This window comes from Tamandua tetradactyla, chromosome 1 (genome assembly GCF_023851605.1).
Source record: "Tamandua tetradactyla isolate mTamTet1 chromosome 1, mTamTet1.pri, whole genome shotgun sequence".
NCBI lineage: Eukaryota > Metazoa > Chordata > Mammalia > Pilosa > Myrmecophagidae > Tamandua > Tamandua tetradactyla.
In genome coordinates, this window is record NC_135327.1 from 8547582 (window position 1) to 8572429 (window position 24848).

At 37.4% G+C, this 24848-nt stretch overlaps 1 protein-coding gene, 1 long non-coding RNA gene, 1 other non-coding gene and 1 pseudogene across 12 annotated transcripts in view; 3 read left to right on the forward strand and 1 right to left on the reverse strand.

The window, feature by feature from the left end:
• Window positions 1-24848, forward strand: part of LOC143690368 (uncharacterized) — a 59147-nt gene that overhangs the window by 25460 nt on the left and 8839 nt on the right. For 2 of the 7 annotated variants that reach the window (XR_013179142.1, XR_013179145.1), the window contains 2 exons: window positions 6434-6667; window positions 10691-11408. The exons of 2 other annotated variants lie outside the window; for them this stretch is intronic. This is a non-coding gene — a long non-coding RNA (uncharacterized LOC143690368). Of the gene's footprint in view, window positions 1-6433; window positions 6977-10690; window positions 11409-24848 lie in introns of those variants that run through there. 3 more of the 7 variants (XR_013179144.1, XR_013179141.1, XR_013179143.1) reach the window with 2 other exon arrangements.
• Window positions 1-24848, reverse strand: part of IFT52 (intraflagellar transport 52) — a 51923-nt gene that overhangs the window by 18740 nt on the left and 8335 nt on the right. For all 4 annotated transcript variants that reach the window (XM_077168164.1, XM_077168169.1, XM_077168170.1 and 1 more), the window contains exons 6-7: window positions 10799-10870; window positions 5838-5964 (exon numbers count right to left, since the gene is read on the reverse strand). In XM_077168164.1, the coding sequence (XP_077024279.1) occupies window positions 5838-5964; window positions 10799-10870 (199 nt within the window). The remainder of the gene's footprint in view (window positions 1-5837; window positions 5965-10798; window positions 10871-24848) is intronic.
• On the forward strand, window positions 275-3632 carry LOC143690357 (BAG family molecular chaperone regulator 5-like; annotated as a pseudogene).
• TRNAV-GAC (transfer RNA valine (anticodon GAC)) lies at window positions 18432-18502 on the forward strand. Its single transcript has one exon. It is a non-coding gene; the product is annotated as a tRNA-Val (tRNA).

The following is a 24848-nucleotide window of genomic DNA, read 5'->3' on the forward strand; positions in this document are numbered from 1 at the left end:
CCCCTATCCTTTATTAATGACACCCCTTCTCAATGTGAAAAAGTTAGAATTTTGGGGGCATTACCCAAAAATCCCTATAGATTGGGAGAAGGATCAAAGGAGAAGGAAGAGTTATTAGGATTTAATAAATAAGTCTGACTGCTGAATCATACTGATATTTCTTTTAGCTCTAGTGTTTTAAAGCAGCTAGAAGGAAAAATCTGAAATAGTGGAATGGTAACCCATAACAGACTCTGAAATCTGTACTGTAACTACTTGTTAAAATATACTTTGAAAATCATTGCTTTTTCTTTCTTTTTTCTGTATATATATTTCACAATAGAAAAAGTTAAAAAAAAGAGGCGGTAATAAAGTCATAGACATTTATAAATACCAAAAACAGTGTTTAACTAAGATCTAAACCCAAAACTAAGCTACAAGCCTGATAAATTCACAGAGGAAATAACCAGTCAATAAGGAAAATTTTCAATATTAATAAATTTTTTTGGGGGGGGTGTGGGTACATGGTTTGGGAATTGAACCTGGGTCTCCCAAATGGAAGGCAAGCATTCTACCACTGAACCACCTGTGCACCCCATTATTAGTAATTTTAAACAAATCAAAACAGTTATTTTTTTGCCTATCAGATTAATAAATATGAAAAAATGACTATAAACAGTGCTAATCAAGATTCAGTGAAATAAGTTCTTTCACACATTGCTGTTAAAACTATCAACATATACAACAAGGTGGTCTGAAATAGAAGCAATTCTATGCACAAGTTAAAAGTTATAATCACAAAAAATAAAAAATAAATCCATATGTTCAATCACAGAAAAACGAAACTGAATACAACAAAAATATGGATATTGGAAATCCTCACCCTTCTATTAGTAGGCTTCAGGAAATCCAAAAGGAAGTAAAAAGTATAGAACAGCAAGTAATTGGCTTCAGTGGTGTGTCAGATGACAAGAATTAACAAGAAACTGGAGAGAATTCTAACAAAACAGCTTTTTGAAATAGACTCTGTAGATACCAAAAGAAAAGGAGATATTCAGCCAGCTAGAAAGAGAGCAGCCCAGGAAACAGCGTCTTCTCAAAGAACTGAAGCAGAATGCAAACCACCCACATCAGGTGGAAATACAGAACATTGTTAAGGAAGCCCAGCCCCTCCATGAAAGCCCCTCCATTCTATAGCGGAGGCAACTATGTGACTGATGAATCTGAAGAAGGCATCCAGGATATCATTCTTAGGCTCGACACACATTAAAACTGGAGAAAAGATCTCATTGTGGAAAGCAAGGTATCACACTTTAACCAAAATCTGTGCAGTGCAAGAGATGACTAAAGACTGTGCAAAGAAGCAGCCTTCCCTGCCGCTTTCCGAAGGTGTACATCCATCAGTCACCAAATTAACTCCATGATGTGTGATGGGAACAAGGCTAGAGGCACTCTTGATCACATTTCTGGGCATGAACAACAACCTGCAGGCACCTATCCTATGTGCTCTCAGGCGTTGATTGCCGATCTGGATGTTTTAGATGTGTGCAGGCAATAGATATCAGGAATTATTGAAGGGCGGTAGTAGAAGACACCAACAAATAATATTTGGATTTAGAGGAAGACGCAGACCCTAGGTATGCTTTTGACTGGGGACACAATCATTCCATTTAAAAAAACTGAAAAAGTCCTCAGGAGAATGAGAGAAATGAAAAATGAACTTCTACAGGCACCGAATCCTTCTGAATTGTACCTGAGCTGCAAAATGGAATTACAGGGGCAGGCCACGATGACTTAGCAGGCAGAATTCTCGCCTGCCATGCTGGAGACCTGGATTCAATTCCCAGTGCCTGCTCATGCAAAAAATAAAAATAAAAATGGAATTACGGGGTTTGTTTGCAGTTGGATTAGGTAAATTTGGGGGAAAAAACAAAACAAAAACCTGCATTTGAGAAGCCAGGAGAAGAGCCATGATTGAAGTACAAACTCTGATAACTTATATCAACTTGAAAGAGGCCCTTGAGAAATGAAATTTGCTTGCTTCTGAGGAGCACCATTACATAAAGCAGTCTGGGATGTCCTTGGAAGTGTGTTAGAGATCCAAGAGGAAGTTCTTTGGCAGAAATCAGAATGATAAGAACTATGTTCGACTGAAAGAGCTGCTCACCAAGCAGCTGCTGGCCTTGGAGGTCGTGATTCCACCAGGAGAGAAGTGCAAGGCTGCCAGAAAGCAGGTGGTGAAGGCTGCCCCGAACATGCTCAGCTATCTCAACCTGAAATCTGATGAATGTAATAACATGCTAGAGATCTCGCGTCTGATAGCTCTTGTTTTGTACTTTATATACACTTCTATTTACTGAGCTTTCAGTTCATTGAGCCTAAGTATGATTTATATGTGCATATTTCAACCTAAGTATTTACGATGTAAGCAAATTATATTCAGTATCTCTGCTGCAATGGCCTTCTGTCTGTCACTCAAGGCTGGGTACTATAGATGTGCTTGATAAATGTGCCCAGTGCTATTTCACAATGTGTTACAGCAGAAACTGTCAGTAACCCTGCAGAACCAGATCTTCATAACCTGTCAGAGGAAGTTAGCTATCCACAAGCAGCATCTTAAACATTCCTCTCGGTGGGACTACGCAGCAAAGCTACTGAGTCAAAGGCTTGCTCCACTTAAAACCTGATAGATAAAGGAATAGCCCTAAAAATCTAAATGATAATAAAACCACAGCCCTAAACAAATCCTCACTTCCTCTCTCAGTACTGTCCCACAATTAAAACCTCTTGATATGTTTTCTACTGGAAATGTTCTAGAATTACTGCAGAGTTGGGCCAAAGGGGAAGTATGGGCCTTGGGGCAGTAAATCTTTCCCCTGTGCAGGTCATAAGCGTTCTCATTTTGGTCACAGAAGCTTCAGGTTTGCTTTTCTGCATCATAACTTTCAAGTACTCTTAACATCTTGAGGAGCTTTTAAGTTAGAGTAGTGTCTTAATTATACTGCTGGGAAATCAAGGTTATAATTCATTTTGGATGCATCCTTCATCAGATTACACCATTTAATTTTTAATTTCATTCTTACAGGTTAAAATTTCTTTTAAAAGTATCCATTGTTCTTTGTAAGCAGATTTTCACCTGCAGTTCTTTTCAAACAATTTTTTTTATGGCTTTTATAGAGACATCTGCTATTCCTAAACTTCAAGCATTGTGCATAAGGATAGGACACTGAACTCTTCCACAGTCATTCTGAAATTTTCGCATGGGTTATTTTGGTAACGTAAACCATCAAGTTGGCCTGGAGTGACTGTTGAGGCATGATTATTTCCTATTTTTAAAGTGCTCATGTTGCTTGCAGCCAATCAGTCTGCTCACATAATGAGCCCATAACACCAGATTTAGCTGTTCTCATTCCTCATGGGGAGCTCTTTGTGTTGAAACAAAGGTTACTGCATGCAATTTTTAAATTGGGCTCTTCACATTGTATTGTGTTTTATGATCTTACATGAAGAGAATCTGTAATGGAATAAAGCCTACTCAAAAAGAAGTATGGCCTTGGTCTGCATTAAAGGGTAAAATCCATGTTTCATACAAAAGAAGAAAAAAGAATAATAGGACCTCCTTTAGTTAACTATTATAAAGGTTAGATACATGGAAAAATGCTTCTATCATAACATTAGGTTAATAAAAAATAGGAGGCCATAAATTATTCATCATAAATTGATATCATAATGTTAGGTTAACATAAAAATAGGATACCACAAATTATCCTAGTTACAAGTCTGTGAAGCAAACAAACGAAAATAAGGCACAAGCAAAAGTGGGAGAAAATCATTAAAATGTCCGCTTGGGCTGCCTTGGATAGTAGGAGGGGGGCATTTTTTTTCCCTTCTTGTCTGTATTTTTCCAAGTTTTCTACAATGAACATGTACTACTTTTGCAATGAAAAACAGCACACTTTTAAAAGTACAAAATGAAACCAACCTTTTTTTTTTTTTTTAGCTTTATCAGCTATAACAGGCAAGGTTATAATGGCAATAGGAAAAGAATTACACCCAAGCCACCCATGTCCAAAGATGCAAATATACCAATTCCATAAATTAAAAAAAAAATTACAGAACTCAGACTTTACAACTTTTAAAGCAAATGCTTCACCGGGTTTGATTCCTGGAAGCTGCCCATGCCAAAAAAAAAAGCAAATGATTCATAGGAAAAATAACAACACTATTAATATACCATAGCCATTGAAAATAGATCAGTTACTTAGAACAGGAAAGCAATTTGGTTGAACTCTACAGAAAGAAAAGGAAAATGATTGAATGGCTATGCTCTGATGAGAAGGGAAGTTATAAGTAAGGACTTTTCCTTCCTAGTACTACTCAAAGTTAGGCTATATTTTCTTTTCCTTAATATGGTTTACTTTTCCCTACCTTGTTTATTTCAAATAGGTTATAGATCTTCCTTTACTCTGCTCTGACAGAGAATGTACCATTGTCTTCAGCTTCCTTTCCCAACATTTGTCTACAATGTGTTCCAGTTAAACAAGAGTATGTCTACTCAAACAATTTCCTCCTTAAATATTTATGTCTTAGTAAGCCAAAGAACTTGAAAGGATCATGACAAACTCAATGAAGTCAGTCGCACTGGGCAAGGAGGCAGAACCCCTGACTGCTAGCCAGTGCTGCCCACAGCTTCCGGGGGATGGAAAGTGGTCCCCTCTTCCTTCTATCACTGGGTCATCTCACGAATTTAAGAGTGATGGACAACAACTCCCTCAAAAACTGTATTTATAAGGCAAGACTGAAAGCTTGTCAGGAGGAAAAAATGAGCTAGGAAATGAGGAGACAATAATCCCATGAGTTCTAATATAGTCACCACACTTAGCACAGAATTCTACAGTCCCATGAAAATCCACTTATTAAGTCAGATAAAATCTCTGTGCATGGTTAAAAAATCTCTATGCGTGGTTACAGTTTCAGTATTAAACTGAGGCCCCTTAAAATCATGTCTCACTACTTGGGTTCCTATAAACTAACAGTTTACATGTAAACAATTCAAATTATTTCCACATTTCAAATGATTTAATAATACTTTACCCTAATTTCAAAATAATATTTAGAGCTGTCTGGGAGAAGCTAATTACCATAAGGGCTATATATGAATTTCACTTGATTATCATCTTTCAAACACGGCATAGACATTAATTTACTTCCTAATAAAATTAGAGCAAAGCTTTTAAAGACGGAAAAGAAATACCTAGGTTCCACAAAGAAAAAGAGGACTGTGAAGAACTAGGGACATTTAGGTACCTGGGGAAAAACTGGGAGGTCAGTTGGATAATTCTATGTCTAGAGGGACAAATGAGGGTAAATTCAGCAAAATATCAATAAAAAGGCGTAGGAAAGCGGGGTCTCCCACATGAGAACTTGGACAACTAATCTTCTAATATGTCTTCCAGCAATAAACTAACACAACATTGGCATGTTTCTGTGCAATTTGGTGTTGTTTGTTAACTCAACCTTTCCATGAATCGATTCCCATTGTACTGTGTTTGAGAACATGTGGCCCTGGACAGGATAAAAAGTTATTTAAAGAATTACAATACAGGTAGCCTCATGCTATAGTGGGAAAGCTTCAGATTAGAATTGTTAAGAGCTAGTTTTAAACCCTGACTCCATCAATTCCTGGATAATCCACAGTTTCCCCATATGTAGAATGCGGATAATAGAAATAATACTTCACAGGATTTTCATGAAAAGCAACGAGAATATAAAAGAAATTCTTCTGGAAATGCTTAAGCAGTTTTTACCATTTCAATAACAAAAGTAATATATACCCCCTCATCTAAGAAAGGCTGTACCTTAGAGTGATAGAAAGCCAGAATGGGTCTGTTAAGTGGGAAACAGACAGAGCCAGTGGACAGAACAGCCACCGCTGGTTTCATGACACTCAATGTGGCACCAAAAGGATAGACAAAGGTGAGAGCCCTGTAAGAAAGTAAAAACAAACATTCAATTAAAAAAGGAATTTAAAAATTCTGAAGATAATCCTAGTATACCTTGAGCAATTCACCACCAATAGCAAATTTTCCTCTAAGCTTTGATTTTTTAACCCCCAAATCGGGACAACTCCAGCTACAAGTTTAATAAAGCATTTAAAGAAATACGGATGCAAATTAACAGGAAAGTGTAAATGATTATAACTGGAAGAACTAAACTAGTCGCTATGGGACGGGGGTGGGGGGTGGGGAGAAGACGGGTCTCATCTGAGAACTGAAACAGAACTATACACAAGGAGAAATGTCAGGACTTCAGCTTCTTATCCCCAGCTGGTCCCAAGGTTATAATTTGGGGGAAGAAAAGAAAAAAACAGAGGTAGGATGGAGGGAAATAAAATAACTCCTAACTTTTCTACATAATAATGTCTTCATGGTAAATATTTTCCTCTTCCTTCCAGGCTTTGGCTGATGCTCTAAGAATTAACGTTGATCACTGGAAGGGCTTGTTTCCAGTTGAATAGTACATGAATAAATAAGCATATATTCACCCCACAGTGGGACTATTACCATGCAGATCTCACCTGGAGTCCCTCATCTACACTCCATTACCCTAACAAAGACCTAGAATATGTAGACAATCAACGTAACTTGGATGTATTCCTGACTCCTGGTAGAGGCTGTGTGGTCTTGGGGTGAGTTCAATGCATGTAGGATGGGCTAGGGTTTTACTGAAACAAAGAGTTTTTTACAAAACTAGAGGCCTGAAGGAAACATTCTCAGAATGGAGAGAAACAGGGATCTAAGGACTAGAACATAAAGTTAGAACCTGGGGGGCACCCATGAGGAGTGCTCTATAAAGATTTAAATTTCACTCTCCTCTTAGATTGGGGGAAATTCTTTTTAACTTAAGTTTAATATTATTTCCCTCTTGTGTTAATTTTCCCAGTCCTTCAGTAAAGTCTCACCTACCTCTGGCTTTGTGGACACCCCAAGGAAGAGAGGTAGTACCTGTTCCACATTCTCCATTCCCTTCCTTCTACCTCTATCTACCCCAACAATACCTCATAAAGGGGACTGTCCATGAATTTCTGGCCAGTAACAGAAGGAAATTAATGGTTGCCCATGGAAGAATGGACACGGGTTATATGATGAAATCCTCTCAGTTATTATTTACGCTCATTTATTTCTTTTATTATTACTATGAAATCAACCAGAGTGACTTTAAGCAGAAAACTTAAACACTTGCCTCCAAATAAAAACAGGTCTTTTCTGAGCTACATTTGAATGAAAAAGATTCATTCTGGGCAGGAAATCTGGGAAATGGCTTCTTGGGAGAGTGAATAGCTTATGTAAAGGCCCCAAGCTGAGAGAGTTTAACAGAGTTAAGAAATTGAAAAAAGTCAATGTGGCTACAACAAAGTGAGAGAAGAAAAAAAGGAACATTACAAGGTTAAAAGAGAACTCGAAACTCTGAAAGGCTAAGAAATTTCAATATGCAAAGTATGACTGGTTATCCACAGCTCAAAGGGCAACTGTCTACCAGGAGGCTAAGCTGCTTTCTGGATGATCCTAAAAGTTTTCCCTCCACTGAAGTTAACTATAAAGTAAAGCTATAATATAATAAAAGGTAGGCTCTATGCCCTATAGCTTACAAAGCACTCTCACAAATGTTAGGCAGAACCCTGTTCCCCATAATGTGACCAACCCCTAGCAAATATTTTAAGAACCTTTCCCCACCCGTGACTTCTAGGAACCCCACCAAGCCACCCCAGCCCAAGTAACAGCTGCGTGATTCCTCTTGTCCTACAGCAGTTGTAATCTTGTGATAAGCTCCCCTTACCCAACATCTACCCTCCAGCAGATGCAATTCTACATGACTACCGTAGTGTTTAAATTTTAAACCTCACCAGTGAAAAGCTGCCAACTCTCCACTTAGCCCTCCAATTGTAAACCAACCAGTGAGAACAAGCCAATTTTCCGCATCCAAACTAGACAATAAAAATCCACCACCTCCCTTTCCCTTTTTCCCCACCAACCATCCTATATAACCTTACCCTTTCCTTTGCTTAGGGCTGTCACCATCCTAGGCTTCAACCCGCCTGCGCACACCTCACAATAAAGCTCTTTTGATTAAGTTCTGGTCTCTTCTCCTTCCTCCAATCTGAAAACCTATCAACAAGTATTGCCTAATAAGTTTCCAAAAATGTTTTTAAGTGTAATATTGTCTCCACTGCATGGATATGGAAAGAGAATCTATCACTTGGCCTTGGGTAACAACTTCAAGCAAGAGATAGAATCAGAAAATGGACCCAAGCCTTCTAACTCCAAATTCACAGCCCTTTGACCTACACCAACCAGATGTGCTAATACAAGCTAAAGAATTAGACTGATTCATGAGTGTCAAACATGTTAAATGTTGCTATACAGTAGTTTTTTTTTTTTGGCTATTAGGTAGTGAAATGTATTCATTTTTCCCCTTTATGACTTTACCTTAGTTTCATTCTAAAAGTTATTCTTCACAGTATATTAAATATTCACCTATATTTCCTTATTGTATGGCTTCATTTTTAATATTTAAATTGTGAATCCATCCAGGATGTATTTTTAGGTATGCTGTGAAAAAGGAGATGTATTTCCAAACAGTTATCCAAAATCATTCACCCATTCCCCAAAGATTTGAAATGCTACTTTTGCATTTTTGCTAATAGTATCAAGAAATCATGATTTAATGGATGATTCTGATTACTTGAATTATTATACAGATATTCCTTTTTGCTTTCTGGTAGATCAGTAGAAAGATGGAAATTCCTGAAATCTCTAAATTGTAATCCAGCTACATTGATCTCTGATAATGATTGCATAAGCCTTATCTTCTGCCTCTGTGATTGTAAAAACCTTGTGACTAACCTTCATTTGTACCCAGCTATCCAGTTTTTCAAGTTTAGAGTCTTGTAATCACTAAAGACAACCCCTAATATTTATTAACGAAGGGTCTTGTATCAGCCCAGAACTAACCCACCCCAAATCCAAAGTTATCTTGATAACTGAGACTGGATCTGACCAAAATGAGCCTGCCTGATATGCAGTATAGCTTAGATTTTTAACCTGAAGTCACTTATACCTCATTCCACCATTTTCTTATGTATGTTCTATGACTAATCATGTGATCAATCTGTGCATGCTCAATAATCAGGTCACTCTAATTATATCATCTGGGGCATTGCGCTCATTATCCCAAAGCCTATCCTAAGCCCATCATTTTCTCTAACAAAACTATCAGAATTACTGTAGTTCAGGGAAACAGATTTTGGGCCATTAGACCATCTGTTCTCCAACTATGCACTAGTAACAAACCCTCTCTTTGAAACCCTGGTGTCTCAGGAATTGGTTATTGAGTGCATTGGGCAAAAGAATCCATGGCGTTTGTCTGGCAACATTCTGTTTATATTTTGGATATGATTCTAGTCTGTTTTCTTTATTGTTTAGTATTTTTTCAACAATACCACATCATTTAAATTATTAGAGCTTTGTAATGTTTTAATTATGATAATATATTGTCATTTTAATTATATTTTGGATATGATTCTAGTCTGTTTTCTTTATTGTTTAGTATTTTTTCAACAATACCACATCATTTAAATTATTAGAGCTTTGTAATGTTTTAATTATGATAATATAATTGTCATTTTAATTATATTTTGGATATGATTCTAGTCAGTTTTCTTTATTTTTTAGTATTTTTTCAAAAATACCACATCATTTTAATTATTAGAGCTTTGTAATATGTTTTAACTATGTAAAATTTCTATAGGGCAAAAAAATCCCAAAGTAATATGCAACACATTTAAAGTCTTACAAGTGACTAAGAAAAGACAAACCATAAATAGAAAAATGGGCAGGAAGCAGAGAATAGAAAAGTCATAGCAAAAATACAACTATCTAAAAGACTTTAAAGGTTCTTCTGCTCACTGATAATCAAAGAAATGTGAATTAAAATAAAGAGATAGGATTTTCACTAGAATACTTCATGTTGACAAGAGAAGACAAAGGGGTGTTTTCACAGAAACCGCAAGTGGTACAACCTGACTAAAGGATGATTTTGCTAGGTATCACATTTGGCAGTACATCAACAGAAAGATCCTTGACCCCGTTGGGATCCTTGACCCCACAATTCCAATGCTAAGAATCTATCCTACCAAAATATTAGCACAAGTGTTCAAAAATTGTACCTAGGGAAATGTTCACTTATAGTTTGTTATTTCTAGTAGCAAATACAATATTGTTTAAAGTAACAAAATCGAACAAAAATTAAGACTGTCAGCTCTGGAGGAGACTGCCTACATTTGAATCTAAGTCTGACATATTATTTGTGTTACCAAAGACAATAACCTCTCAACATTCCATCTGCAACATTATATGGTTGTGAGGATTAAGTATGTAAAAGGCTCAATAAATGCCACATGGTAATGCTATTTAAGCAAAATATTATAAACTCCCTAAGTGTTCAATACTATGGGATTGGTTAGATAATTAGAATACATCTAATTTTATCTATTAATTGAAAAGGATAAGGAACTTATATATATATTTGTATATATGGAAAAAAAAAAAAAACGAACTCTAAGCACCAAAGTGTTAAGCTCTTTGGGGAAGAAGGGCATGGATTTACAGACTTCTTCTGTCAACATTTTGAACTGTTAAAATTTTTTTTTTAGTGAGAATTACTTTTGCAAACAAGAATGAAAATCTTTTCACCATGGAATAGGAAATTCTTCAAAACGACAAACAGATCCTCTTCAGGGGGCCTCAGAAAGCACACTCACTGAGCATTGTTTCCATTGCTCTCCTCATCAATGATTCCAGGCACAGCCTTCCCGGCAGCTCGGCTAATCTCCCTTGAAGAAAAAATAAAAACATAGTAAACAAAAAGTTTTAGGAATTTTAAACTACATTCATTAATAATTATGAACCAGATGCAAGGACTCTGCAAAGTCTTCATAGTACAAGTTTTAGAAAGTAAATAAAGACACATCCACACACCCACAACTCTCTTGGGAAGCACACAGAAGTTAACAATAAAATATTAGGATCAAAATATGGTGGCGTAGGAGGGGGCCAAAATGGCAGCTTAGTGAAGAGTGGGATTTAGTTTTTGTCCTCCACAGCAGCCAAGAACAGGACAGAACAACCTGTGGGGCCACGTCAGTGACTGGACACACAACGTACCCCAGTCTGGACAAGCTGGACTGACTGCAAGCCCACCCAGAACTGTGAGTCCCCCAAGCCACTATGGCTGGTGCCCCTCCTGCACAGGCTGCTTCCCAGAGGGGAAAGGAAAGGGACATTACCAGCAGCAGGGGCTGAGTGCAACCAAACTCCAACTGTGGAATTAATTAACAAATTCTGACTACTAAAAATAGGTCCCCAGCTCAACAGAACCTCAAGTAAAAGTAGAGGTTGCTGGTTTTTGACCCTGCGCACAGGGGCAGGACTGACAGAAGAAGGAAAAAAAAACAGACAGGTTTTTTTATTTGAAAAGGTCTGGGCACTGAAGGATAGGCGGGGGCACACAGGACCTAGAGAAACAGAGCAACGTACCACCTTAAGCTCTTGATTGGCAAACCTGAGGAACAGGGGTCCTGCTCTGAAAAGGGCTTCTCTCTTTCATTTTGGTAGCTATGTTTCTATAGCTTCACTGCTCTTTGGATACAGCTGCAGGGCTTCTCAGGCTCCACTGCCCTAGGCATAGGCAGAATTCAGTTTGTTTGAGTGTTTTTCTGGAGCCTGTGCCTTCCCCAGGAGAGGAGTGGGGCCCAGCTCAGGTGGATTCCCTCCCTCAAGGAATTCAGATCCCACAGTCTGGAAAAGTGCAGCAATTAAAACCAGTTACAACTTCTCCTCTGTCTCCACCACGCCCCCAGCAGGGAGAGTCTGCTGAAGTTAAAGGTACCACATCACCTTATACTGGTGGGACCTGCAGGCAGACAAGCGCCACATACTGGACAGGATAGGAAAAATGGAGAATTCAGAGACGTCATAGCAAAGCCTTTCAATATGCTGGGTCTCACACTCAGGTAAAAATGACGCAGGTGACTCTTTCCTCCTGAAAGGAGGCCAGTTTGGTCTGGGAAAATCTGGCCAGGGTCTATAAAATCTAAGTAGACCCTCCTAAGCGGGGCAAAAAAGGCGCCATACAGGCAGGGCAAGAAACAAAAAAACAAGAACTGAAAAATTCTGATCTGTTAAACAAAACCTAAGCTAGAAGTCCAGAATAAGTTGAACTGAATGTCAAAGAACAGATAGACAACAAAGTCATCAAGCAAGAAAATTCTAGGTAAAAAAAGTGAAAACAATCTCCAGAATGAACTAATTAAGGTAATTAAATGCCTAGATGCCAGCAAAAAAAACAAATCATACTAGGAAAAGTGAAGATATGGCCTAGTCAAAGGAACAAACCAACAATTCAAATGAGATACAGGAGCTGAAACAATTAATTCAGAACGTTTGAACAGACATGGAAAACCTCATGAAAAATCAAATCAATGAATTAAGGGAAAATATAAAGAAGGCAAGGAACGAACAAAAAGAAGAAATCAAAAGTCTGAAAAAAACAAATCACAGAATTTATGGGAATGAAAGGGCACAGGAGAAGAGATGAAAAAATACAATGGAAACCTACAATGTCATATTTCAAAAGGCAGAAGATAGGATTAGCAAACTGGAGGATAGTACACCTGAAATCCAACAAGCAAAAGAAAATATAGGGAAAAGAATGGAAAAATATGAGCAGGGACTCAGGGAACTGAATGACAACATGAATGAAGATCAGGAATATATGTGTTGTGGGTGTCTCAGAAGGAAAAAAGAAGGGAAAAGGGGGAGAAAAACTCATGGTGGGAAGTATCACTGAGAATTTCCCAACTCTCATGAAAAACTTAAAATTACAGATCCAAGAAGTGCAGCATACCCCAAACAGAATAGATACAAACAGACATACTCCAACACATTTACTAATCAGAACGTCAGATGTCAGAGAAAAAGAGAGAATCTTGAAAGCAGCAAGAAAAAACATCCAAGGGAAGCCCAACAAGACTATGCAGATTTCTCAGCAGAAAGCACGGAGGTGAGAAGACAGTGGGATGATATATTTAAATTACTAAAAGAGAAAAACTGCCAACCAAGAATTAAATATCCAGCAAAATTGTCCTTCAAAAATGAGGGAGAAATTAAAACATTTTCAGGCAAAAATCACTGAAAGAATTTGTAACCAAGAGACCGGCTCTGCAAGAAATACTAAAGGAAGCACTAGAGACAGACACGAAAAGACAGGAGAGAGAGGCGTGGAGAAGAGTGTAGAAATGAAGACTATCAGTAAAGGTAAAAAGAAGGAAAATGAGATAAGACATATAAAATCCAAAAGGCAAAATGGTAGAAGAAAGTACTGCCTGTACAGTAATAACACTAAATGTTAATGGATTGAACTCCCCAATCAAAAGACACAGACTGGCAGAATGGATTAAAAAACAGGACCAATCTATATGCTGTCTACAAGAAACACATCTTAGACCCAAGGATAAACATAGGTTGAAAGTGAAAGGTTGGGAAAAGATATTTCATGCAAATAACAATCAGAAAAGAGCAGAAGTAGCTATACTGATATCCAACAAATTAGACTTCAAATGTAAACCAGTTAAAAGAGACAAAGAAGGACACTATGTATTAATAAAAGGAACAATTCAACAAGAAGACCTAACAGTTATAAATATTTATGCAACGAGTCAGAATGCTCCAGAATACATGAGGCAAACACTGAAAAGAGAAATAGACACATCTATCGTAATAGCTGGAGACTTCAATTCCCCACTCTCATCAATGGACAGAACATCTAGACAGAGGATCAATAAAGAAACAGAGAATTTAAATAATATAATAAATGAGCTAGACTTTTATAGAACATAACACCCCACAACAAGATATACCTTTTTCTCAAGTGCTCATGGATCATTCTCAAGGATAGACCATATGCTAGGTCACAAAGCAAGTCTCAATAAATTTAAAAAGATGAAATCATACAAAACACTTTCTCAGATCATAAAGGAATGAAACTGTAAATCAATGATAGGCATAATGCAAAAAAATTCACAAATATATCGAGGATCAACAACACACTCTTAACCAGTGGGTCAAGGAAGAAATTAAAAGAGAAATCAGTAAATATCTTGAGGCAAATGAAAATGAAAACACAACATATCAAAATTTATGGGATGCAGCAAAGGCAGTGCTAAGAGGGAAATGTATTGCCTTAAATCCTGTATCAAAAAAGAAGAGCAAAAATAGAGGAATTAATTGTCACTTGGAAGCACTAGAGAAAGAACAGCAAATTAACCCCAAAGCAAGCAAAAGGAAAGAAATAATGAAGATTACAGCAGAAATAAATGAAATTGAGAACACGAAAACAATCAAGAAAATCAACAAAACGAGAAGTTGGTTCTATGAGAAAATCAGTAAGATTGATGGACCCTTAGCAAGGTTGACAAAAAGAAGAAGAGAGAGGATGCAAATAAATAAAATCAGAAATGGAAGAGGAGAAATAACCACTGACCCCACAGAAATAAAGGAAGTAATGAGAGGATACTATGAACAACTTTATGCTAATAAACTAGACAATGTAGATGAAATGGACAACTTCTTAGAAAGCCATGAACAACCAACATTGACTTGAGATGAAATAGATGACCTCAACAAACCAATCACAAGTAAAGAAATTGAATCAGTCATTAAGAAGCTCCCTGTGCTGGTTTGAAATGATGTATGTACCCTAGAAAAACCATGTTTTAATCCTAATTCCGTTTTGTATAGGCAGCCATTTCTTCTAATCCCTATTCAGTATTGTATGTTTGAAACTGTAATGAGATCATCTCCCTGGAGATGTGATTTAATCAAGACTGGTTGTTAAACTGGATTAGATGAAGGTGTGTCTCCACCTATTTGGGTGGGTCTTGATTAGTTTCTGAAGTCCTATAAAAGAGAAAGCATTGTAGAGAATGAGAGATTCAGAGAGAGCAGAGAATGCTGCAGCACCACAAAGCAGAGAGTCCACTACCCAGCGCTTTGGAGATGAAGAAGGAAAACGCTTCATGGGGAGCTTCATGAAACAGGAAGCAAGGAGAGAAAGCTGGCAGATGACGCCGCGCTTGCCATGTGCCCTTCCAGCTGAGGGAGAAACCGTGACTGTATTCACCATGTGCCTTCTTACTTGAGAGAGAAACCCTGAACTTCATCTGGCTTCTTGAACCAAGGTATCTTTCCCTGGATGCCTTTGATTGGACATTTCCATAGACTTGTTTTAATTGGGACATTTCCTCGGCCTTAGAACTGTAAACTAGCAACTCATTAAATTCCCCTTTTTGAAAGCCATTCCGTTTCTGGCAGCTACCAAACTAGAACACTCCCCAAAAAGAAAATTCCAGGACCAGATGCTTCACATGTGAATTCTATCAAACATTCAAGAAAGAATTAGTACCAATCCTGCTCAAACTCTTCAAAAAAATTGAAGAGGAGGGAAAGCTACCTAACTCATTCTACGAAGCCAACATCAGCCTCATATCAAAGCCAGACAAAGACGTTACAAAAAAAAGAAAACTACAGACCAATCTCTCATGAATATAGATGCAAAATCCTCAACAAAATTCTTGCAAATTGTATCCAGCAGCATATTAAAAGAATTATATGCCACGACCAAGTAGGATTCATTCCAGGTATGCAAGGATGGTTCACCATAAGAAAATCAATTAATGTAAAGCACCATATCAACAAATCAAAGCAAAAAAACCACATGATCATCTTGATTGACGCAGAAAAGGCATTTGACAAAATTCAACATCCTTTCCTGTTGAAAACACTTCAAAGGATAGGAATAGAAGGGCATCTCCTCAACATGATAAAGGGAACATATGAAAAACCCACAGCTATCTTTATCCTCAATGGGAAAAAACTGAAAACCTTCCCCCTAAGATAAGGAACAAGACAAGGATTTCCACTATCACCATTGTTATTCAACATTGCATTGTAAGTTCTAGCCTGGGCAATTAGACAAGAAAAAGAAATACAAGGTATCAAAATTGGAAAGGAAGAAATAAAACTTCCACTGTTTGCAGATGATATACCACATGTTGAAAACTCTGAAAAATCTACAGCAAAACTACTAGAGCTAATAAATGAGTACAGCAAAGTGACAGGTTACAAGAGCAACACTCAAAAATCTGTAGTGTTTCTATACACTAGTAATAAATAATCTGAGGGGGAAATCAAGAAAAGAATTCCATTTACAACTGCAACCAAAAGAATAAAATAGTTAGGAATAAATTTAACTAAAGAGACAAAAGACCTATACAAAGAAAACTACAAGAAATTGTTAAAAGAAATCACAGAAAACCTAAATAAATGGAAGGGCATACCGTGCTCATGGATTGGAAGACTAAATATAGTTAAGGTGTCAATTCTACCTAAATTGATTTACAGATTCAATGCAATTCCAATTAAAATCCCAATAACTTAGTTTTCAGTTTGGTTTCAAACCAAAAACCAAATTTATCTGGAAGGGAAGGGTGTAGCTAAAAGTACCCTGAGAAAGAAAAATGAAGTCGGAGGTCTCATGCTATCTGACTTTAAGGTGTGTTATAAAGCTACAGTGGTCAAAACAGCATGGTACTGGCATAAGGATAGATATACTGACCAATGGAATTAAATAGAGTGTTTAGATATAGAAAGTGTTTAGATATAGACCCTCTCATCTATGGACAACTGATCTTTGATAAAGCAGTCAAGCCAACTCCCCTGGGACAGAGTCTCTTCAATAAATGGTGCCTAGCAAACTGGATATCCACATGCAAAAGAATGAAAGAGGATCCATATCTCACACCCAACACAAAATGGATCAAAGACTTAAATATTAGATCTAAGACTATAAAACTGTTAGAAGAAAATGTAGGAAATAGCTTATAAATCTTATAATAGGAGGTGGTTTCCTTGACCTTACACCCAAAGCACAAGCATTGAAGAAAGAAAGAAAGAAATGGAAACTCCTCAAAATTAAACACTTTAGTGCATCAAAGAACTTCATCAAGAAAGTAAAAAGTTCAGACTACTCAACAGGCACCAGGGAGGTGAGAAGGCAGTCACATGATATATTTAAGATTCTGAAAGACCATGACTTTCAGCCAAGAATCCTTTATATAGCAAAGTTGTCCATCAAAAGTGAGGGAGAGGAAAAAAAATCAATTAAAAAGGGCCGGCAACGGTGGCTCAGTGGCAGAGTTCTCGACTGCCACGCCAAAGACCCAGGTTGGTTCTTGGTGCCTATCCATGTAAAAAGCAAAAAGTGAGGGAGAAGGCAGTGCAACGGTGGCTCAGTGGCAGAACTCTCGCCAGAGGCCCAGGTTCAATTCCTGGAGTCTGCCCATGCCAAAAAAAAAAAAAGTGAAGGAGAGATTAAAATTTTCTCAAACAATTGTCAAGAGAATTTGTTAACAAGAGACCTGCCTTACAAGAAATACTAAATGGAGTTCTGTCTGCTGAAAAAAACACAGGAGAGGGAGGTGTGGAAGTGGGCACAAAATTGAAGCGTATCAGTAAGGGTAACTTAAAGGATAAAATGAGAGAGGAGAAAATAAAATACAGATCTGACAAACAAAAATGAAAGAATAAGATTGTAGATTCATGAACTGTCTTTACGGTAATAACTTTGAATGTTAACAGACTAAAGTCACCAATTAAAAGATACAGATTGGCAGAATGCATTAAAAAATATGATCCATCTGCATGCTGCTTACAAGAGACTTATCTCAGATCCAAGTATACAAATTGATTGAAAGTGAAAGGATGGAAAAGATATTCCATGCAAGCTGTAACCATAAGAAAACAGGAGCAGTTATACTAATATCAGACAAAATATTTTAAATGTAAAGACGTCATAAGAAGGACACTTCATATTAATAAAAGGGATAATTCACCAAGAAGAAATAATAATTATAAATGTTTATGCTCCTAATCATGGAGCTCCAAAGTATATGTGGCAAACATTGGCAAAACTGAAGGGAACAGCAGATGTTTCAACAATAACAGTGGGAGATTTCAATACACCACTCTCCCCTACAAATAGAACAACCAGACAGAGGATCATTAAGGACATAGAGAACCTAAATAATGTGATAAATGAATAAGACCTAACAGATATATGTAGATTGTTACCCCCCAAACACCTGGATGTAAATTCTTCTCAACTGCTCATGGAATATTCTCCAGGATAGATCATATGCTGGAGCACAAAACAGTTCTTAACAAATTTAAGAAGACTGAAATTATTCAAAGTATAACAGAATGAAGCTGGAAATCAATAACCACCAAAGAACCAGAACTTTTATAAATATATGGAAATTAAATTACACACTCTTGGGTGCACAGGTGGTTCAATGGTAGAATGCTCACCTGACATGTGGGAGACCTGGGTTCGATTCCTGGCCTGTGTACCCGCCACCAAGGGTTAAAAAAAAAAAACAGTCTTAAAAAATCAGTGGGTCAAAGAAGAAACTGCAAGAGAAATCATAAATAGATGGAAAAAGAGAATGAAAATGAAAATAAAATATATCAGAATTATGGGATGTGGCAAAGGCAGTTCTGAGAGGGAAATTTATTGCCCTAAATACCTATATTTAAAAAGAAGAGTGAGCAAAAATCAAGGACTTAACTGCTCAACTGGAGGAACTACAGAAAGAACAGCAAACTAACTTTAAAAACAAACAGAAGATAAATAACAAAGATTAAAGCAAAAATAAATGAATTTAAAAATTAAAAAACAATAAAAAGGATAAAAAGAAAGAAATCTGTTCTTTGAGAAAATGAATAAAACTGATGGATCACTGGCTAGTTTGACAAAGAAAAAAAGAGAGAGGATGCAAATAAAATCAGAAATGAGAGGATCATTACCATGAAACCTGAAGAACTAAAAAAAATCGTAAGAAGATACTATGAACAACTATACACCAACAAACTAGACAACTTAGATGAAATGGACAATTCCTAGAAACACAGAAACAACCTACACTGACTCAAGAAGAAACTGAAAATCTCAACAAACCAATCACAAGTAAAGAAGTTCAATCAGTCATCAAAACTCTTCCTACAAAGAAAACCCAGGGCCAGATGGCTTCATGGGAATTTTATCAAACATTCCAAAAAGAACCAACACCAATCCTGCTCAAACTCTTCCAAAAAATTGACAAAAAAGGAACATTACCTAATTCATTTTATGAAGCTAACATGACTCTAATACCAAAACTGGAAAAAGATGCTATGAGAAAGGAAAACTGCAGGTCAACCCTCCTAATGAATATAGATGCAAAATTCTTAACAAAATACTTGCAAATACAACCCAATGACACATTAAAAGAATTATACACCATGACTAAATGGGGTTTATTGAGGCATGCCAGGATGATTCAACATAAAAAAATCAATGTAATACAACATATTAACAGATCAAAAGGGAAATATTACGTGATTATCTCGACTGATGCTGAAAACGCATTTGACAAAATCCAGCATACTTTATTAATAAAAACATTTCAAAAGGTAGGAATCGAAGGAAATTTCCTCAATATGATAATGGGCATTTATGAAAAACCCACAGCCAGCATCATACTTAATGGTGAGAGACTGAAAGCATGACCCCTAAGATCAGGAATGAGACAAGGATGCCCACTGTCACCACTATTATTCAACACTGTGCCAGAACTTATTCTAGCTAGAGTAATCAGGCAAGAAAAAGAAATAAAAGGCATCCAAACCTGAAAGGAAGTAGTAAAAGTTTTATTATTTGCAGATGACATGATCCTATACTTGGAAAATCCTTAGAAATCTACAACAAAGCTACCTGAGCTAATAAATAAATTCAACAAAGTGGCAGGATAGAAGATTAATGTTTCTACACACAAATAATGACTTGACTAAGGAGATAATTAAGGAAAAAATTCCATTCAAAATAGCAACTAAAAGAATCAAATATCTGCGGGGGTACATGGGTGTTCAGTGGTAGAATGCTCACCTTCCATGCAGAAGACCTGGGTTCAATTCCTGGATCATGTACCAAAAAAAAAAAGATAAGAATCAAGTATCTAGGAATAAACTTAATCAGGGATGTAAAGGACCTGCACACTGAAAACTATAAAACACTGCTAAAAGAAATCAAAGAATATCTAAATAGGTGGAAAGACATTCCAGATTCATGTATAAGAAGGCTGAATCTCATTAAGATGTTAATTCAACCCAATTTGATCAACAGATTCAATGCAATACCAATCAAAAGTCTAACAACCTTCTTTAAAGACTTGGAAAAGGCTAGGTATCAAATTTATCTGGAAGGAAACGAGACCCCAAATAGTTAAAAACATTCTAAAAAAGAAGAAGGAAGTGGGAGGACTAAAATCACTTCCTGATTTTAGTGCTTATTATAAAGCCATAGGGGTCAAAACAGCATGGTACTAGCAAAAAGTTAGATATATTGATCAATGGAATTGAATTGAGAGTATAGAAACAGACCACCAACTAATCTTCAACAAGGCCCTCAAATGCACTGAACTGGGACAAAATATTCTTTTTGATAAATGGGCATAGGAGAATAGGATACCAATAGTCAAAAGAATGAAGAGGACCCCTATCTTACACCTGATATAAAAATTAACTCAAAGTGGATCACAGACCTAAATATAAGAGCCAAGACCATAAAACTCCTAGAAGACAATACAGGGAAACATCTTCAAGACCTGGTAATAGGAGACAGCTTCTTAAACTTTACACCCAAAGTACAAGCAACAAAAGAAAAAATAGATAAATGGGGCCTCCTCAAAATCAAATGATTCTGTGCTTCAAAGGACTTCGTCAAAAGGTAAAGAGGCAGCCAACTCAATGGGAGAAAATATTTGGAAACCACATATCGGAAAAGGGTTCGATATCCAGTATATATAAAGAAATAGCACTCAACAACAAATAACCTAACTATTAAATGGGCAAAAGATATGAACAGATATTTTTCCAAAAAGCAAATACAAATGGCTAAGAAACACATGAAGAGATGTTCATCTTCATTAGCTATAAGGGAAATGGAGATCAAAACTACAATGAGGGCAGTGCAATGGTAGCTCAGTGGCAGAATTCTCACCTGCCATGCAGAAGACCTGGGCTCCATTCCTGGAGCCTGCCCATGCCAAAAGAACAACAACAACAAACACAAAAAACTACAATGAGATGTTATCCCACACATATAAGGATGGCTGCTACTAAACAAACAGGAAACTACAAATGTTGGAGAGGATGTGGAGAAATTAGAACACTCATCACTGCGATGGGAATATATAATGGTACAGCTACTGCGGAAGACAGCTTGGTGGTTCCTCAGAAAACTAAATATATAGTTGCCCTACAAACCAGCAATACCACTATTCAATTGTACATCAATGTTCATGGCAGCATTATTCAGTTGCCAAAAGATGGGAACAATCCAAGTGCCCATCAACAGGAGAGTGGATGAACAAAATGTGGTATATACATATGATGGAATATTATGCAGCAGTAAGATGAAATGAGGCCCTGAAGCATATGACAACATGGATGAGCCTTAAGGACATAATATTGAGTGAAATAAGCCAGACACATAAGGATATATATGTGTGTGATTTCCCTAATATGACCCTGGAAAAGGTAAACTCAGAATCTTCTGATGTAAAATATAGGAAACCTACAGATACACAGAAGTTAGAGAACAGTGAACGGCTACCTAACAAGGCTGAATTTATATGTATGGGAATAGATAGAAGTGACAGTAGTTCATTAGTGGGTTTTTAAGTAATATTACCATATTGAAGGTGAATATGATTGAAAGGGGTTGTACAGAGCCATGTATCTCACCCATTAACACTATAAATATTTAATAAGTTCTTGCATGAACTTCTTCAAAAGATATGACTCTTGTACAAAGAGTGAATAATAGAGGGGCATGGGGCAAAACTACTACTGCACACTATGGCCTATATTTAACAGGAGTTATCACTAGTACCACAGCAATATTACAGGTAACTAAGTGGGGGAAGGGACAAAAGTTAAGGGGAATTTTGGATTTTCTCTCTGATGAGGGTATGGTTATCTGTAATTTTTCTCTTTAGAGCAATGAAAATTGTCTAAAATTGAGAGTGCTGATGATTGTACAACTAAGTGAAAATACTGTGAGACATGGATTGTTTACCTTGGACATTATCCATGATGCCCAATGAATGGAGGTGGCTGAAGGGTTCAATGACTGAGAAGCAGAAAGGCAAACTGTGGTGTATACATATGTGCCACTATATGGAGGGGCTGAGCATGTGCCCTGGAGATGGCAGAGAGCCCGGTGTGGCCCTGATGCTTAGAGAGGGTGGAGCTGAGAAAAAGGTGGTCTCCCCAGTGTCCCCCCAAGGTTGCATTTGGAGAAAGGCAGGCCATTGCACATGTCCTTGGAAAGGGTGGGACTGCCGCTTTCTAAAGCCCCCAAAATAAATGACTCTCAAACTTTGAAATCTAATGGAGTCTGCTCTGCAGGTTTTTGAAACTGCTTGGGTCCAGTGACCCCTGTGTTCCTTCCAATTCCTCCCTACGGAAATGAGTATATGTATTCTACGACTGTCCCTCCTTTGTATGTTGGCAGCAAGCAACTTGTTCTGAGTTTTACAGGTCCAGAGCCAGAGAAGAGTTTTGCCTTAGGACAGACCATGCCTATCGCTGACTCTGATGAGACTCTGTACTGGTATTAACTTTGTATTGCATTTGTATTGTTACTGAAATGCTTTAAGGCTTTCTGATATTGTTGTGGGATGAATGTATTTTGTATATGAGAAAAGCATGTTTTTTTTAGGGTCCAGAGGGTGGAATACGCCTGTTTGAAAGGATTTATGTACCTTAGAAAAGCCACAGCATAATCCTAATCCAATTTTATGGAAGCAACCATTTCTTCTAATCTCTATTCAGCATTATAGGTTGGAAACGTGATTAGGTTACCTCCACAGAGATGTGACTCATCCAATTGTGGGTTAAACTTGCTTAGATGGAGACAGGACTCCACCCATCCCAGGTGGGTCTTGATTACTTTACTGGAATCCTTTAAAAGAGGAAGTATTTTGGAAAAGGCTTGAGATCTAAGAGAGCCACCAGAATGATGAGAGAGCCATGAAGCAAACAGCTCAAGCCACCAGAGACCTTTGGAGATGAAGAAGGAATACATCCTCAGGGGAGCTTCATGAAACAAGAAACCTGGAGAGAAAGCTAGCAGACATAGCCATGCTTGCCATGTGCCTTTTCAATTGAGAGAAACCCTGAACCACATTGGCCTTCCTCGAGTGAAGGTAACCTCTTGTTGGTGCCTTTATTTGGACATTTCTATAGACTTGCTTTAATTGGGACATTTTCATGGCCTTAGAACTGTAAACTTGTAACTTATTAAATTCCCCTTTTAAAAAGCTGTTCCAGTTCTGGTATATCAAATTCTAGCAGCTAGTAAAATAGGACAACATATGATGGAATATTGTGCAGCTACAGAAAGGAACAAGGTGAATGAACCCTGGAGACATTATGTGGTGAAAAGAAACTACAAACAAAAGGACAAATATCATATGGTCTTTTTAAGAAAATATTTATAAGAAAACTGGGGCCTACACTGTAAGCACTTAGAGCAGTCACATGTATTCCTGAGTTTTAAGTGTTATTTCTCGATTCTGAGATGCTGTGTTATATACACACAACCTGGTATTTCCCTGGAACTTTGGTATATGTGTGACACCTAAGACTCAGAGTTAGAGTTCTGCAACTCTGAAACTCAGCATTGCTGCAAGCAACTGTTAAGGAAACCAAAAAGAGATCAGGATTCAATTACAGATAAAAACAAAGGTGACCTCATTGGGACTAAGGTAAATCAGAATACAGGGCAAAAGATGACAGTGTCTGTATTTTAGAACTTCACTTACTGTATGAGATCAAAGGAAGAGATTGTATTTTGTCCAAAACCTAAATTTTCTGTAGCACATAATCTAACTCAAACTGTCTAGATAGTTCACTTAAACAACTCAAATACAAGGAGTTCTGAATGGGAACAAGGGCTTGTAATTCTGTATAGTTTAATGTAATATCCAGATATATCCCAGGGTATGTTGGGCAGATAAAAAGTACTGGCAAAGTCCCTTGAGGGACTGGAGGAAAAATATGGAACTATTAAACTCTCCCACCTGGGAAATCCTGTATACTCTCTCAAACACTAAGGACTTCCAAGTTAGTAGGCCAAGCCCTTGATCTTGAGGCTTGCTTTAATGAAACTTATTTCTGTAGTGGAGAAGCTAAGTGAACCTATAATTATGCCTAAGAGTTACTTCCAGAAAACCTCTTTTGTTGCTCAGATGTGGCCTACCTCTAAGCCCAACTCTGCAAGGAAAATTATTACCCTCCCCACTACGTGAGACATGATGTCCAGGGGTGTAAGTCTCCCTGGCAACATGGGACATGACTCCCAAGGATAAGCCTAGCTCTGGCACCGTGGGATCGACAATGCATTCCTGACCAAAGGGGTGGGGGGAAGAAATGTAACAAAATAAGGTATCAGTGGCTGAGTGAGTTCAAATCGAGTTAAAAGGCTATTCTGGAGACTACTCTTATACAAGTTTTAGCTAGATGTTTCTAACTGGGATGTTCTGCCAAACCCCAATAGACATCATTCCTGTTAACCCCTAAAGAACACCCAGCACACTATATGAGATCCTAGAAAAGTTCACACACTTAGTTTACTTTTCAGGAACCTAAAAC